The 18046-nt window shown below is 51.1% G+C and overlaps 1 protein-coding gene across 2 annotated transcripts in view; it reads right to left on the bottom strand.

Moving 5' to 3' along the window:
* The window catches only part of LOC134299513 (zinc finger BED domain-containing protein 4-like), a 70691-nt gene that overhangs the window by 37610 nt on the left and 15035 nt on the right, over nt 1-18046 (bottom strand). The window contains exon 1 of one of the 2 annotated variants that reach the window (XM_062982526.1): nt 616-16508. The exons of the other annotated variant lie outside the window; for it this stretch is intronic. Within the exon in view, the coding sequence (XP_062838596.1) occupies nt 14040-16508 (2469 nt within the window). The 3' untranslated portion in view covers nt 616-14039. Of the gene's footprint in view, nt 1-615; nt 16509-18046 lie in introns of those variants that run through there. 2 annotated transcript variants of the gene reach the window in all.

The following is an 18046-nucleotide window of genomic DNA, read 5'->3' as shown; positions in this document are numbered from 1 at the left end:
CTTGGTCCCCATGTAAGTCTCCCCAAGTCACTTCGGGGAGTTGGGGCAGGATACAAAATTAAAGTTTTTGTTGTTGTTATTATTATTATTATTATTATTATTATTATTATTATTATTATTATTATTATTGCGTTTTTAAGTCCATTGCCTTGCGTTTTTGCACATGCCTGCCTTCCCTTGTAATTTCTTAATAGCCCCACCATTTAGTCCTGATGCTCGCTATTTCTTTTATGAATGTTGTTTTATTGTTATTGTTTTAATTATATATGCTGTTGTGGTACTGTTTTATCTGTTGATCGGGCTTGGTCCCCATGTCAACCACTCTGAGTTGCCTCGAGGAGATGGAAGCTGGTTATAAATAAAGCATTATTATTATTATTATTATTATTATTATTATTATTATTATTATTATTATTAATATTCTCCCACACCAGAAGCAACTTGCAGTGTCTCAAGTCACTACTAACATGAAGAAACTTCAGAGGGCAAACCACAGCTGAGTGTTTGTTGCCTAAGAAGACGCAATAAACTTCATGAAACCATCTCTATACTGACACTCGAACTCGCCGCTTTCTTCCTGTGTTGCACAACAGGGTTCTGCATCGGCTCACTTACCTTCCGGGTGAGGCATTTCTGCAGACGGCTGAGTGCAAGGACTGAGTGCTGGCCGGCGGAGGTTGGAGATCCGTTCCTGTTCCCCGCCCCATTCTGCACCCAGAATTGGATCACGATGATTCTGTCGTGTGAAGGGAGGCGTTCACCACGTGCAGCCACAGAGCTCCATGCAGCCCCCAAGGATGTCCTTGTGGCCCTCGATGTCGCCGGGACCCCCAGACCCAAAGGGGCGAAGCACAATGCTCACAAGCCAGCCCTTTGAAACAGGCTTTGGAGCCTCCCTGCACCGTCTAACATTTAAAACACCCTCATTTTTGAGATGCAGATATGGGCTTCCCACCACTTTGGGGGTTTTCCTTTTGGAGCGGGGCCTCCGAGGGTCCCAGGATAGACCGCTGTGGTCCGGCCTTGTCTTAAAGGCGGGAGGCTGAGGCCAAACCTCCCAGGAAACCCCCAAACGCTGAAGCCCGGCTCCATGCAAGTCACAGGAAGCCTGTCCATCCCTCAGTGGTTCCTTGAGGAATCGTGCAGGGCTCTGGATAGACAGATAGACAGCGACTCCACGAACAGAGGAGTCCCTTGGATCCACACAAGAAAGATGTCCCTCCGAGACAGTGGTCAATCCTAGGAAAAGAGAAAATTCCCAAGAATATTTTGAGTTTGCAAGCGGCAAGGAGGGTGACGGGATGGGGAGGAAGCCCGGTCAGCAGAGACGGAAGGGGCCGGAGAGTTGTAGTGCGGAGAAGCAGGAGACTCTGAGCGAAAGTGGGGAATGGCGAGAAGGAGTTGCCCACGTCTGCCAGAAGGAAGTGGGAGGCCACAAACAAGTGGTTCTGCAGAACGCTGAAGGCGGTTTGCAGGCAAATGGTGGCTGGTGATGCGTGCGCACACGCTCTTCCGCTTCTCAGGGTAAGTCGGAGCCTCATCTTGCTTTTGTAATCCCTTTTGTCAGGAGCAGCAATGGACCTCCTCCAGTTTTGTGAGCCTGTCCCAGGACATGAGGCTTCTCCTTCAGAGTGCTTCCAGATCTCAGGCAAAGCGCTGGGTCTTCTCTAGGCGAAGTTCCACTGGCCCCGATGCAGCAGAAACACTTCCAAGGCCAACGTATTCCTTCCAAGTTTGGCCTTAGCTTCCTCTTCCAGGAGCCAGAGCCAGAAGCTGGGATCCCGGCCTCCCCTTCTCACATTCTCTGCAAAAGAAGGGAGACGTCCTGAGATTGGCACCCCATCAGTATGACAGATGAGACTTCCGGATCTCAGCCCAGCCGATTCACACTCACCTTCAAGAAGACTCAACTCCCAACTGGTAAGAAGTGAAGGGACAAGTAAGTCTCTCACCGCCTTTAAACCAACCCATTTGCTTCAGTGCAAACGTTGGCGGCTTTGGAGCAGAGTGCTGTTCAGGCCCAATAAGATTTCATGCTGAAATAACTGGCTTGAGCACTGCTTTCTTTCCCCTTTCCATCTTTCTGCTGAAGCTCACCTGGTCCTCACCTTGAAAACTTTCCTGAGGGTAGAGGAGGACCGCAGGGCGCTTTTGGGTGCAAAACCCAGTGCGTCAGGACGCGGAGTGAGGCCGCTAGATCCGCCGGTTCCATTCCACGGTTCGGAAACACGATCCCGGTCATTCCAGAAAGTCCTCCAGTGACCCAACGATGGACCGACCTGCCCAAAGCACCCAGAAAGCCCAAGCGCCGCACAAGAAGACTCACCTCGGCACCCGGATCGCTCTCCGGCTTCTCCAGCAACGGGCTGAAACTTTGTCCCAAGTTTGGGCCCCGAAATGCATCTGGAGGCACAAGGGGTGTCCGTGTGTCCGCGTGAGAGAGGGTCTTCTCAGGCCCCCTTCCGCCGCCGCCTCCTCACTCCTGGCCCCTCCTCCTGCGTCTCCCATCCAAGGGGACAGACAGGCCGGTGCCAGCGGGTTAATGAGGTGGACGGAGGAAGAAGGCAGGGCGGCCGCCGGACGCCTGGACGCAGCCCTTCAGCCCACACTCCTGGCCTGACAGGCCCTTGACCTCTGGGCAAGGCCTTGGGAGAGCAGCACCGTCACCGCAATCGGAAGCGACAAGGGCCGGACGGTGGGGCCTGGCAAGGAGGCACAGGCAGAGACAGAGAAAGGGCCGAGGGGGCTTGGCTCTGAACACATGGCTCCCAGAGGAGAGGCTGGGCTCCACCGGCTCCACCGGCTTCACCTCCTGGCCCAGTTCCTCTTGCCGAGGAGGGACCAAGGGGCCCATCCGGCTCTGTCCTGGGCCCAGGGCCATTCGGCAAAGAGTCAGAGCGCCGGAAGGGCCCCAAGGACCTGTTGGATTCCTCTCTGGCCATAAAGCGAGTGCTGCTAATCCCACTGGAGCACTGCAGCACACCCAAATGCCCGGGAGTCACTCTGGACTGGGCTCTGACTTACAAGAAGCACTGCTTGAACATCAAGCAAAACGTGGGCGTAGAAATAACATTGTACAAAAACTGACTGGCACAACCTGGGGATCACAACCAGGCACCGTGGAGACATCTGTCCTTGCGCTCGGCTCCTCTGCTGCTGAGTATGCATGCCCAGTGCATCTCACCACGTCAGAACAGTGGCCGTGTCTCCTGATGAGACATGCCGCATCATCCCAGGATGTCTATGCCCCACACCGCTGGAGCCCTGCCACATGCACAATGAATGGAGGACCCTCTCGCAGCGACACCAGAGGCACTCACTCCAAGTGCCAGCTTCTGGCCAAAGGACATTTAGCATCAGGCCAAGGTTTTAACTTCCTATGTGTTTTTAATACATTTCAAGCATACACTTGGTTCACTTCTGACACGAGAAATAAAATCTTAGTAACTCTGGAGTATAGACATTAACCAAACAGCAGACACTGTCTTAATTCCAGCCAGGAAGGCTTGTTATCTTTACAGTTCCATAATCCAAATATACAGAGTTTGTACAATAGATACACAGTGTTTCACCCCTAGGCTGGGTAGGCACCTCAAAACCACACTGGAGCCCCAGAATATAAGCAAACAAGCTGTTTGTTGAAGATTACATTCAAGCAATAGCAAATGCAAGTTCAGAGTCAATAAAATGGGTTTAAATCCACAAGAACAAAGTACTTGAAAATCTTGAAGCAAGAGTCTATAAAAGTCACCCAAAAACCATAGTCCAAACTGGATATCAAAGTAAGTCCCATGAAAGATATCACAAATAGTCCGAACAAGATTTCAAGGATTAATCCAAGCCATGACTCAAGCTGGAAACACAGAAAGCAACACTGGAAGGCAGGAACAAAACTCCAAGTTTAGTCCAAGGTAATAATAATAACAATAACAATAATAACAACAATATTAATAATAATAATAAAATAAAACTTTATTTATAACCTGCCACCTTCTCCCCACGGGGACTCGGGGCGACTCACATGGGGCAACGCCCGACTAGCACAATTTACAAAAACAGCATAGATACATTGAACAATATACAATAAAAATAAAACACAGTAAGACAATAAAACAAGAGTTAATACAACAGTAATAATATCAATCAACCACCAAGTGCTTGGTACAGAGTCCAAGCTGGAACACAAGGCAAGGGTCTTGGCTGAAACAAAAATCCAAACTGCAAGATACTGGAACATTCAACTAGAAACACAGGAACAAGCAAGGCTGTAACTTGAATCAAGATACAAGGCTGCAGAAATACATACGAAGCACAGATCTTCCTCTCTTGGATTAGCAACGTTACCACCTCTGACTGTGTCAGAGAAAGCAAGCCTTCTTATGGGAAATTCAAGACCCCTTTCTGTGAGAAGGTTGCTCATTATTTCTTTTCAAAAGCAGACATATACTCTTTCCAACACACTCCTTTTCTTTTCTCAACTGAGTTATCGCTCTCCTCCTGTCAAGCTCATTGGCCCTCTCCACCTTATCAGTTCCAGCATCCGAACTACAAAGTCCATTTGGCACCTGCAGATCCGGCCTTGACTGCTTTGAGGAATGCGGTTCAAACTGCCTGCTTGCAACCATTCTGTCTCTGGTCCCAGAATCCACTGGGACAAACTCTGGCTGCATCTCAGGCCCAAACCCAGAGTCCTCTGGCAAGGCAGGTGCAGGGACGATCACAGGCTGAATGGGGCCAACCAGGCTCACCTGACAGCTCAGATGGGGGCTGGGTACAGCACACAGTCTCTCCTCCTTCTCCTGACAGTATTGTCTTTACTTTATCTTGTGATTCACATCTTCAAAGGACCCCAAATCGGGAGGGAGAGCAAAGACCCCAGAGGACAGGGTCAGGATCCAAAATGACCTGATCAGATGGGAGACCTGATTGGCCAAGGCTAACAAAATGAATGTCAGCAGGGATAGGTGCCAGACGCTCCACCTTGGCAAGACAAAGGAAATGCGCAGATATGGGGGGGGGGGGGGTGAGGAGACCCCTGGCCTGGAAACAGCCCGTGCGGAAGGGCTGTAGGAGTCTTATTGGACCACAAGCAGCAGCTGAAAAAGCCAGTGCGACTCTCAGTTCCACAGAGAGGAGCCTAGTGCCCAGATCAAGCAACAGTCTCTCCTGCTTTGGTCAGACCTCCTCCCCTGGAATAATAATAATGCTATGTCCAATTCTGAGTAAAGCAATTCAAGAAAGATATAAACAAGATGGAAAGTGTCCAGAGAGTTGGGTTTTTGTGAAGGAAAACTCCCAGAAAAACAGCAGAGCATCCAAAATACATGCAGGATAGTTATGGTTGAGCATTCAGCTCACAGCACGCAGAGCGTGAAGTGCCACGTGGCTGTAAACAATTTAGAGCTGAGGAGGCAAAGGTGCAGAGTTCAATCTTTAAAACTATAAAAGGTTTATTTACAAAAGTAATAACCACATCTCTTCATAGTAAAGAACTGGATCTGAGCAACTCTCTTCTTGGGTTCAAAAGAGAGGGAAATCTCCAAGCACTACATCTCTCCTGGCTCACCCAAGCAGAGAGGGGAGGCCCTGAGAATACACACCTGAGAAGTACCCATTCTACACAGCCAATCGGAATGGGAGCAGAAGGAGAGAAGAGAATCAACATGTACATTCCAACTCAAACTACAGGAAAGGAGATTCCACTTGAACATCAGGAAGAACTTCCTCACTGTGAGAAGGGCTGTTCACCAGTGGAACTCTCTCCCCGGGGCCGTGGTGGAGGCTCCTTCCTTGGAGGCTTTTAAGCAGAGGCTGGATGGCCATCTGTCAGGGGTGCTTTGAATGCGATTTCCTGCTTCTTGGCAGGGGGTTGGACTGGATGACCCATGTGGTCTCTTCCAACTCTACTATTCTATGATTCTATGAACTGTCGTTCAGGAGTCGGGACGAAGGGATTTCCCTCAGCCTATTCTAAGCTAACTAACTGTTCCTCATTGAGGACTGCAGGCTTGGGCCGTGTGGGACTGAATTCCAGCCAAGAGAAGGGCCAAGGACAGAGGGAGGGGGAAGGGGAAAGAGGGGGAAAGGGGGCCGCAACAGACAGTGGGGGCTGCCCCCTGGGCCCTGACCCACGGTTTAAGGAGCTGTGACGTGGGGAGCGTGGGTCGCATTGGGAGGAGGGGAAGTCAAATGCACATTATTTCATTAGACATGGAAAGAAGTGCGTGAGTTGGAGTGAGTGGGTACCCCGTCCCCACCTAGCTCCTCAAAGGAAGGGGAGTCGCCGGGTCAGTAAACCGGCCAAAGGGCATCGGCAAGAAGGGAGAGAGGCAAATGCACAGCGCTCTCTGGGCACGGCCTGGCTACAATCCCCCGTTACACCAAGTCACAAAATCTGGACAAAAAAAAAATCTGTTCCTGGGTTGAAAGTGTTATTTCCTGTTCAATGATGCGGTCCTTACTTTGAAAGCACAGAAGTCTCTCGCTTATCCAACCATCGCTCATCCAACATTCTGTATTATCCAATGCACTCGGCGGGCCTCACTCCAGGAAGGGTGAGACGCGGCCAGTGCAGACCTTTCTCGGCGGGCACAGCGTCCGGCCTCTTATCCATTATCAGAACAGTTATATCCTACGCATTCAAACACCCCCGGGGCAGTGGGAAAGCAGGTGAGGTTAAAACCGTGCTCACAAAGTGGGACTGAACCGCAAGAAAAACCCGAGTTAATGCTGCTTTATTTTGACACCACATCTCTCTCTATCCGACTCCTTCCAGTTTCCGAGGCCCCAAAGGGGAATGGGGAAAGGCCACCCCGCGGGAGGGTCATGCGAACATGGCCAAATCCCTTTTATTTATAATAATAATAATAATAATAATAATAACTAGCTGTGCCCGGCCACACGTTGCTGTGGCGAAGTATGGTGGTGTGGGAAATAAAGTATTGAGGAATTGGTGGTAGTTAAGGTAAAGTGTAAAGGTTTTCCCCTGACATTAAGTCCAGTCGTGTCTGACTCTGGGGGTTGGTGCTCATCTCCATTTCTAAGCCGAAGAGCCGGCGTTGTCCATAGACTCCTCCAAGGTCATGTGGCCGGCATGACTGTATGGAGCGCTGTTACCTTCCTGTATACCTTCAGGAGATATTATTTTGTAAAGCTTGTGAATATACAATATTTCTGATTGTTTTTTTTTTTTTTTTTGTCTGTTGGAGGGAAGTAGAGTCTACACTGCCATATAATCCAGTGCAAATTAGATAATCTGTGGAAGAGGCCTAAGTGAAGCCTAACTCTGCCTGTCCCATGGGCTGAGTCGGTTGCTAGGAGACCAAGTGGGCGGAGCTTAGCCTTCTAACTGGCAGCAATTGGATAAAAACAGTTATTCCTCTCCCTCTAATTAGGACTTTATTTTTCTTTTCTTTTTGTTGTATCAACCTAGAGCCATGGATGATGGGTTGTGTTGTCAAATTTCGAGGTTGGGGGGCCTGTCGTTTTGTTGTTTTGTCCGCTGCCCTGATGCCATCACTCTTTTATATATATAGATAATAAACTTTATTTTTATATGTTGTCGAAGGCTTTCATGGCCGGGATCACAGGGTTGTTGTATGTCTTTCGGGCTCTGTGGCCATGTTCCAGAAGTATTCTCTCCTGACATTTCTTTATTTTTATATCCCGCCCCATCTCCCCGAAGGGACTCAGGGCGGCTCGCAACAGGGACAAGCCCAAAACAACAACACAACATATTTGACAAAACCTTAAAACATTCCAACGATACACAAAATAAAATAATGGACAATACATTAAAATCCAAGCAGATAAAATCAGAGTAATTAAAAGCAAACCAGCAGGGACAGCTTGGGTATAATTAGCTTGGGTACCTGGTGATGCCCGGGTTATTTGAAAAGGGGCTTGTTTGTATTTGGATGCGAGGTCATATCAGTTTGGTCATATATTACACTATTTCTGAGAAAAAAACTCAGTCTTTGCTTTTGTTTTTTTAGGAATGCTCCCCATAGAGAATGAATAAGGATGTGGGTGAACTACAATTCCCAAAAGTCTTGGGTCAGCCATCCCCAAACTCCCCCAGTATTCTCAGTTGGCCATGTTGGGTCAGTGTGCCAAATTTGGTCCAGATCCGTCATCTGCTGGGTTCAGTGTTCTCTGGATAAGGGTGAACTACAACTCCCATATTCCCAAAATGATCTTCCTAAAACACCTGCCAGGATTCACAGCTGGCTATGTTGGGTCAGTGTGCCAAGTTTGGTCCAGATCCGTCACTTGTTGGCTTCAATGAATATGGGTCAACTATAACTCTCTGGTGCCAAGGTCAATCACTCCCAACCCCACTGGTATGCAAATCAGGCCATGTTGGGTCTGTGTGCCAAGTTAGTTCCAGGTCCATTATTGGTGGGGTTCAGAGTGCTCCTAGACTTCAGGGGCACCATACATCTCAGTCCTTACAACCCCTACAAATCACAGTCAATTTCCCACAAACCTCTCCAGGATGTTCAGTTGCTGATCAATTTCTCTGTTTGCTGTGTGCCATAAGAAATGGTAGGAAAGGGTTAAGGGAGAGGCAGTGGACGGGGTCATGCAAATGGAGAGAGAAAGGAACACTGGGATGTGCTCGCTGTAACCTGCAATATCCTGGGAGGGAATGACTTGGCGGCTCCTCAGCACTGGGAAAGGGTTAAGGGAGAGGCAGTGGGCGGGGTCATGCAAATGGGGAGAGAAAGGAACACTGGGATGTGCTTGCTGTAACCTGCAATATCCTGGGAGGGAGTGACTTGGTGGCTCCTCAGCACTGGGAAAGGGTTAAGGGAGAGGCAGTGGGCGGGGACATGCAAATGGAGAGAGAAAGGAACACTGGGATGTGCTCACTGTAACCTGCAATATCTGGGAGGGAATGACTTGGCGGCTCCTCAGCACTGGGAAAGGGTTAAGGGAGAGGCAGTGGGCGGGGTAATGCAAATGGAGAGAGAAAGGAACACTGGGATGTGCTCGCTGTAACCTGCAATATCCTGGGAGGGAGTGACTTGGTGGCTCCTCAGCACTGGGAAAGGGTTAAGGGAGAGGCAGTGGGCGGGGTCATGCAAATGGGGAGAGAAAGGAGCACTGGGATGAGCTCGCTGTAACCTGCAATGTCCTAGGAGAGAATGACTTGGCGGCTCCTCAGCACTGCGAAAGGGTTAAGGGAGAGGCAGTGGGCAGGGTCATGCAAATGGGGAGAGAAAGGAGCACTGGGATGTGCTCGCTGTAACCTGCAATATCCTGGGAGGGAGTGACTTGGTGGCTCCTCAGCACTGGGAAAGGGTTAAGGGAGAGGCAGTGGGCGGGGTCATGCAAATGGGGAGAGAAAGGAGCACTGGGATGTGCTCGCTGTAACCTGAAATGTCCTAGGAGAGAATGACTTGGCGGCTCCTCAGCACTGGGAAAGGGTTAAGGGAGAGGCAGTGGGCAGGGTCATGCAAACGGGGAGAGAAAGGAGCACTGGGATGTGCTCGCTGTAACCTGCAATATCCTGGGAGGGAGTGACTTGGTGGCTCCTCAGCACTGGGAAAGGGTAAGGGAGAGGCAGTGGGCGGGGTCATGCAAATGGGAAGAGAAAGGAGCACTGGGATGTGCTCGCTGTAACCTGCAATGTCCTAGGAGAGAATGACTTGGCGGCTCCTCAGCACTGGGAAAGGGTTAAGGGAGAGGCAGTGGGCAGGGTCATGCAAATGGGGAGAGAAAGGAGCACTGGGGTGTGCTCGCTGTAACCTGCAATATCCTGGGAGGGAGTGACTTGGCAGCTCCTCAGCACTGGGAAAGGGTAAGGGAGAGGCAGTGGGTGGGGTCATGCAAATGGGGAGAGAAAGGAGCACTGGGATGTGCTCGCTGTAACCTGCAATGTCCTAGGAGAGAATGACTTGGCGGCTCCTCAGCACTGGGAAAGGGTTAAGGGAGAGGCAGTGGGCAGGGTCATGCAAACGGGGAGAGAAAGGAGCACTGGGATGTGCTCGCTGTAACCTGCAATATCCTGGGAGGGAGTGACTTGGCGGCTCCTCAGCACTGGGAAAGGGTAAGGGAGAGGCAGTGGGCGGGGTCATGCAAATGGGAAGAGAAAGGAGCACTGGGATGTGCTCGCTGTAACCTGCAATGTCCTAGGAGAGAATGACTTGGCGGCTCCTCAGTACTGGGAAAGGGTTAAGGGAGAGGCAGTGGGCAGGGTCATGCAAATGGGGAGAGAAAGGAGCACTGGGGTGTGCTCGCTGTAACCTGCAATATCCTGGGAGGGAGTGACTTGGCAGCTCCTCAGCACTGGGAAAGGGTAAGGGAGAGGCAGTGGGTGGGGTCATGCAAATGGGGAGAGAAAGGAGCACTGGGATGTGCTCGCTGTAACCTGCAATGTCCTAGGAGAGAATGACTTGGCGGCTCCTTAGCACTAGGAACTAGAGCCTGTTTGTGGAGGCCGGAGGGAGGCTGCCTGTGTGAGCGGACACCCGTGCCACAAAAACACTAGGCTTGAGCGATCCACGAAAAAATTGATTCTAAACTCGTTTCAAAAGTAGAGGGGGTAGCGTTTCGTTTCTGAAGTCATTTCCGAATTTGGCCCCCCAAAAAATTCGAAATTAACGAAAATTCGTTATTTTCTAAATTAATTCGTTAATGGCGGACGTGCATGCGCAGTGGCCCAAAAACAGCCCAAGAGGGGGGGGAGTTAGGGGGATCTCCTGCACTCATTTTTTCAGCTATACCGATCAAATTTGGTACAGTGGGAGAACACAATCCACCCTGCTTGTTCGCTAAATTGCAGAGCGTTTGCCCTTTCCTAAGATTTATTGCGCAATTTTATAGTTCATATAAAAAACCTTTATTTACCAATTGCAAAAAATCTGTTCCTGCTTTTAAATGTTCAATAGGGGTTCCTTCACTGTGAAAGTCCTTCTTCTACTTGTGTAACATTGTTTCAGTGCCCATAAATCTGTCAAAATGTTAGGGCATTGGGGGCCATTGGCCAAGAGACACATTGTGCTGCCTGCCACAATGCGCAATGACTTTCCCCAGGCATCCATATTGGAGGCCATTATACCACAGTGGTCAAGCCCCTCCCCCTCCCAAGAAATGTAAGATTTGTGCGACGTTGGTTTGATTTATCGCCTGATGGCAAAATGGGGGCTTGGATCCCACTCCCCTGGGGAGCCGGCCACCGTGGGCCGTCTCCCACCCCCGCCCCTTTCCCCAAAGCAGCAGGGAGTGGGCTTAAACTGTGGAAATAGACATGGGGGCATGGATCCCACACCCCTGACCCTTTCCCTAAAGCAGTAGGGCGGGGGCTTAGCTGCAGAGATACACATGAGGGTTTGGATCCATTAAAAGCACTGGCAGGGGGAGTGGGAAAAATTGGAGCAAAAAGAAAGAAAAAATCAACGTGGTGATCCGAACCGCAATGTCCAAGATGGAGAAAAAAGCAGAAAGAAAAAATCCCCGTGGGGATCCGAACCCCAATGTCTATCTCAGCAGCAAAGACCCCACCCTGCGCCGGCCACAGTTGGCCGGCATGCATCCCCGAGAGAGAGAGAGAGAAAAAAAAATACAGAGGACCCCGCCCCAAAGGAAGGATCTGGGAAAAATTGCCCAAATATGAACGGAAGGACAGCCGCGAGAGAAGAGAGATGCGGTGCATCGTGGGAAACTCGACCACGTAGGCCGAGAGGCAGCAAAAAGAAAAGAAAAGAAAGAAAAAAGCCGCAGGCAGCAAAGACCACACATTGAGCCGGGCCGGCCACAGTTGGCCGGCATGCATCCCTTAGAGAGAGAGAGAAAAAAAAAGAGGACCCCGCCCCAAAGGAAGGATCTGGGAAAAATAGCTCAAACGTGTGCAGAAGGACAGCCGCGAGAGAAGAGAGATGCGGTGCATCGTGGGAAACTCGACCACGTAGGCCGAGAGGCAGCAAAAAGAAAAGAAAGAAAAAAGCCGTAGGCAGCAAAGACCACACGCTGAGCCGGGCCGGCCACAGTTGGCCGGCACGCATCTCCTAGAGAGAGAGAGAGAAAAAAACAGAGGACCCCGCCCCAAAGGAAGGATCTGGGAAAAATTGCCCAAATATGAACGGAAGGACAGCCGCGAGAGAAGAGAGATGCGGTGCATCGTGGGAAACTCAACCACGTAGGCCGAGAGGCAGCAAAAAGAAAAGAAAAGAAAGAAAAAAGCCGCAGGCAGCAAAGACCACACATTGAGCCGGGCCGGCCACAGTTGGCCGGCATGCATCCCCTAGAGAGAGAGAGAGAGAAAAAAAAAAACAGAGGACCCCGCCCCAAAGGAAGGATCTGGGAAAAATAGCTCAAACGTGTGCGGAAGGACAGCCGCGAGAGAAGAGAGATGCGGTGCATCGTGGGAAACTCAACCACGTAGGCCGAGAGGCAGCAAAAAGAAAAGAAAGAAAAAAGCCGCAGGCAGCAAAGACCACACGTTGAGCCGGCCACAGTTGGCCGGCATGCATCCCCTAGAGAGAGAGAGAGAAAAAAAAACAGAGGACCCCGCCCCAAAGGAAGGATCTGGGAAAAATAGCTCAAACGTGTGCGGAAGGACAGCCGCGAGAGAAGAGAGATGCGGTGCATCGTGGGAAACTCGACCACGTAGGCCGAGAGGCAGCAAAAAGAAAAGAAAGAAAAAAGCCACAGGCAGCAAAGACCACACCCTGAGCCGGGCCGGCCACAGTTGGCCGGCATGCATCCCCTAGAGAGAGAGAGAGAGAAAAACAGAGGACCCCGCCCCAAAGGAAGGATCTGGGAAAAATTGCCCAAATATGAACGGAAGGACAGCCGCGAGAGAACAGAGATGCGGTGCATCATGGGAAACTCGACCACGTAGGCCGAGAAGCAGCAAAAAGAAAAGAAAGAAAAAAGCCTCAGGCAGCAAATAAGACAATTTTGAGAAGTGGCGAAGGCCGAGGTGTCCCGCTTTCTGCGGTGTGATTCCACCCTCTTCTATCGTCCTGCCAACAAGCCAGCAAACTGAAGTTCCCACGCCACAGAACCTGCGCCCACACATCAATAGCAGCCGCAAAGGCACACGCCCTGACGGTCAAACGGCACCGTCCGCGTGCGCGGCCAGAGGGCGAGGGGACCATAAGGCGGCCGTCCCGCGGCCACAGCGTCAACCACAGCCTTTCAAGGTGATGGGATACTAGACAACCATTTTGACAAATGGTGGCCAAGGCCGAGGTGTCCCACTTTCTGCGGTGATTCCACCCTCTTCTATCGTCCGGCCAACAAGCCAGCAAAAAACACTTCAGAAGCCAGGGAACCTGCGCCCACACATCAATAGCAGCCGCAAAGGCACACGCCCTGACGGGCAAACGGCACCGTCCGCGTGCGCGGCCAGAGGGCACGGGGACCATTATTCGGCCGTCCCGCGGCCACTGCATCGACCACACCCGCTCAAGGCGATGGGACAGTGAAAGAGAAAAATTTAGAGAAGTGGTGGCCAAGGCCGAGGTGTACTACTTAATGCGGCAAGACACAGCCACAAAGGTTCTGATGGACCGTTATCTCTGTAAAGTGAGACTCTGCCATATTCCTTCACCAAATATGTCTTACCGAAGGATCCACATCAATTATAACAATGTTCTTTCTGTACAGGAACTGCGAGGATCTGGAGAAGACCTAACAGTCATGGCTCATTCCCGAAATATTTTTGGACAAAAAAAGGGTAGAGATTTGAATGTAATCCGTTCTGAACCCAAAGCGGATGCATTTCCTACCTTGGCTTTTATGGACTAAGTTCCCCCAGAATATCCTTCTTCCCATCCAGAATCATTATTACAGGAGACAAAACCTAGGAACCTCAGGGAACGGCCCCTAGAGATTGATTTACCCAAAAACGAAAGTGGGCAACGGTGTGTGATGATAAATACGAGAACGGAAGGGAAGAGAGGAAGGAAAGCATGGTAGGATAGAGGAGAGAGTTGTTGGACATAGGCCAAAGGGGCAACCCCCCCGCCCCCCAACAGAAATAGCCAAAGTTAATCAGAAGCAGAGCTGCTTAAAGGAGAACTGTTGTTCTAGGAGGCGTCGGTGTCAAAATCCAAATCGGGGAAATTCAACACGGGAAGGTTGGCCTTCAGGAAGACCAGTTTCTCAACCTTTTGAGGGTCCAGCAAGCTGCGGTGGGGCGTGACTACATCTCCCGCTAGGCTGAAGACCCTTTCGCTCTGCACGCTGGTGGGCGGACAGCTGAGAAACTGGCGGGCAACGTGCGACAGATCCGGCCACATGTGATCACGTGAAGCCCAATAGGCCAATGGATCACAAGAAATTATCTCAGGAGGCTCCTCAAAGTATCTGTTGACCGAGCATTCGGCCGAGTCTACCTTTTGAGCAGAAGCCAGCAAAGAGGAATCTTCCGAGCAGGCTAGTATGGCCACCGTCTCTGCAAAGAAAGCGTTTCCTGGTCGCGGCTGGAGATCCGTAACCCTACGACAACCCCCTGCCGGCTCCCAGGGACTATCAGTCTCGCCACTAGCGCTAGTGCTGGGGGTGGCAGGCATTTCCGGTAGAGGGGCCGCGGTGCCCGTTTCCCCCACCCTGGCAGCAAAGACCTCCCTCACAAGGTTAACTAGTTGGGCCTTCCACACGGTAAAGTCTTTTGGGCAGACGTTGTACTTTAGCCGTGGATCACACAAGGCCGCCAGCATATGGACCTTGCTGGAAAGAAGTGGCTCAAGGCGTTTCCGTACAGCAAAGGACAACCTCCTCACCACCTCCTGGGCCGGCGGTGTCAGCGGTCCAGCCAGGGAGTCCAGTGTTCGACCGGCCCCAAGCCTTTCTAGGTGCCTCCTTAGCCTCAAGACCATGGGCACTGCCTGGCTAAGAAGGGCTTTTGATTCCGAAAGGGTCTCAGTGGCATGTTTGAATGGCTTTAGTACGTCTACTAGCTGGGAGATGGTGTCCCACTCTTGCTTAGTTGGAACAAGCTTGCTAACTGGCGCAACCAATGTGAGGGAGATGCCGTGTACCGCCTTCTGCTGCTCGACCATGCGTTCAAGCATCTTATAGGTTGAATTCCACCGGGTAGAGACGTCCTGGAGCAGCTTGTGCTGCGGGAGGCCTTCAAGGCTCTGCCTGTCTCTCAGCTGCCGGGCTGCCTTGATGCTCCTGTGGAAGTAGCCCGCGATCTTTCTACAGCGCTCGATCAGCAAGGCGATGTTTGCGGTGCTGGCCGGCTGCTCTTCCGGGCTCTTTAAACCTTCCTTGACGGTATTGTGAAGCAAGTGGGCCATGCAGGTGACATTCAAAAACCCTGCACTTTCAACCGCTTTGATCATATTTCTACCAGCGTCAGTCACCATGAAGCCCCTCCTCATTTCTTCCGCCCTGCACCGCATCCACTCCCCCATCATGTTTCCCAGAGAGCTGCAGATGGTCTCTGCCTTGTGATCACGATCAACTACCTCCAACGCGAGGAGTGCCCAACGATGGGATGTATCCATACTGCCTTCCTTCTCCCACCAATGTGCCGTGAGAGAGAGGTAGGAATGGCCTCCTCCCAAGCTTGACCAAATGTCAGAGGTAAAATGGATGTGTCCTCCCATGGCGCTCCGCAACATCTGGATAATGCGTTCCTTGCAGCCCTCGTACAATCCGGGAATAACTTTTCTGGAAAAGGTGTGACGGGAGGGGATTTTGTAGCGGGGGCACAGGCGTTTCATAAGGCGGACGAAGCCTTCTTGTTCAACCAGGCGGAAGGGATGGTGATCAAGGGCAATCATCTCTCCCACAGTTTGGGTTATCTGCTGGGGTGTGGGTAATGTTTCCCCCGTTCTCTTCCTGGCTAAAGGCATGCCCCAATCCTCCAAGGTGGACTGTGTCTGCCTTCCACCATCTTCACCAGGAGAACTTTGTGTGCTAATGCTGCCACTGGAAGGGCTTCCAGCTCCCCCTCCTACCGATATCGAGGGATGGTGTCGCTTCATGTGAGAGCTCAACCCCGAGGTCGCAAGATGTCTCAGGTCTCTGCCTCTGCTGATATTTGCCCCACAGTGTCTACAAACTGCCAAAGTGGCACGCTGAGTGTGGACATGGAAATGGTCCCAAATATATGACCTTGGCCTCCCCACAGCCACTGTGCCGACGCCCAGGGAGATAGGAGTCGTGGGCACCCTTTCAGCAGCATGAGAAAGTCTATGATTTGATGGTACTACCTCCTCCTCACTGTCAGTAGCGGGTGGAGGGGTGGGGTTATCAAGATCCTCACTATCCACCACCTGTAGTTCCAGGACGGCAACAACTGCATGTTCCATTGATCGTCCACTTGTCTCAGCTCCAACCGACAAATGGCTCCGGGTGGAGGGCTGTGAACTTTCTGCATTCGAACAGCCAGCTTCTTCATCAAGTCCACCCACTCCCATCGTTCCGCGTTCCAGACGGATGGGACCCACCCTAACTTTTTTGGCCCCCCACAGTGTCCGGGGTGTTGCTTGACCACTACCAGGACTTGCTCCACCAGACCCGCGTTCAGCTGAACGCTTCATGATAACGGGAGTGTTTTCAGGTGACAGAAGGGAGGAAGGTATTGTGTTACTGGGGGGAAATATGTGTTGTTTCTTGATTGGCAATGTGTTCTGGGTCTAACTGCCGCAAACCCTTCTATTGCAGTTGTTCTTATTGTTATACGTTAAAAAGGGGATACCTGTATTTTCCAGACCTTGATAGGGTTAATATAGGAGAAAGAGATTTGCAGCAAGCCCTACTTGAGCAGCCGAGAAGGAAAGGAAGCAAAATCAGGCTCCCTTTTTTCCCAAAACAGGTGTTGTTCTACAAAGGACGATGGGACGTGCAACCCTTTTGCCAGACTTTGCTTTTGATTCACTGCGGCCCTGGCACAGACCAAAAGCCCTACTTGAGCAGCCGAGAAGGAAAGGAAAGAGGGGGAAGCAAAATCAGGCTCCCTTTTTTCCCAAAACAGGTGTTGTTCTACAAAGGACGATGGGACGTGCAACCATTTTGCCAGACTTTGCTTTTGATTCACTGCGGCCCTGGCACAGACCAAAAGCCCTACTTGAGCAGCCGAGAAGGAAAGGAAAGAGGGGGAAGCAAAATCAGGCTCCCTTTTTTCCCAAAACAGGTGTTGTTCTACAAAGGACGATGGGACGTGCAACCCTTTTGCCAGACTTTGCTTTTGATTCATTGCGGCCCTGGCACAGACCAAAAGCCCTACTTGAGCAGCCGAGAAGGAAAGGAAAGAGGGGGAAGCAAAATCAGGGTCCCTTTTTTCCCAAAACAGGTGTTGTTCTACAAAGGACGATGGGACGTGCAACCATTTTGCCAGACTTTGCTTTTGATTCACTGCGGCCCTGGCACAGACCAAAAGCCCTACTTGAGCAGCCGAGAAGGAAAGGAAAGAGGGGGAAGCAAAATCAGGCTCCCTTTTTTCCCAAAACAGGTGTTGTTCTACAAAGGACGATGGGATGTGAAACCCTTTTGCCAGACTTTGCTTTTGATTCACTGCGGCCCTGGCACAGACCAAAAGCCCTACTTGAGCAGCCGAGAAGGAAAGGAAGCAAAATCAGGCTCCCTTTTTTCCCAAAACCCTTTTGCCAGACTTTGCTACTAGCGTTGAAAAAAGAAAAGTATCCTAATCAAAACGAAAGCCCACCCCGCCCGCAACAGGCAATGGCGCAGCAGAAAAATTGCAGGCCGGGTGGGAAAATGGCAAACGCCAAGCTTGTGGGGGAAAAAGGCCACAGGCCCTTTGGAAAAAAAATTCAGAAACACCCAACAGTTTCCCACCCCACCCCACCCCACCTCACCCACCCAACCTTTTCTCCCGGTCTTCTGATATGTAGCTCTAGCTCAGCCAAGGAAGCTGTGACGCAGCAATCTTGCCTGCCTGCGGAATCTCACTCCCAACCCACCCTCTCTCTGCTGATCCCGAGCCGAAATGAGCCACGAGGCGCCCGTGCACGGTCTTTTCATTCAGGACGTACTACCAGCCCCTCCCCTGGGTTAAACGTGCTCTCTGATTGGCCACAAGTTGGAAACAACACGCTAGGTTGCCCCAGTGCACTTA

Source organism: Anolis carolinensis, chromosome 5, assembly GCF_035594765.1.
Source record: "Anolis carolinensis isolate JA03-04 chromosome 5, rAnoCar3.1.pri, whole genome shotgun sequence".
In the NCBI taxonomy this organism is placed as follows: Eukaryota; Metazoa; Chordata; class Lepidosauria; order Squamata; family Dactyloidae; genus Anolis; species Anolis carolinensis.
Note: the sequence above shows the minus strand (reverse complement) of the source record. Positions and strands in the feature narration are given on the sequence as shown.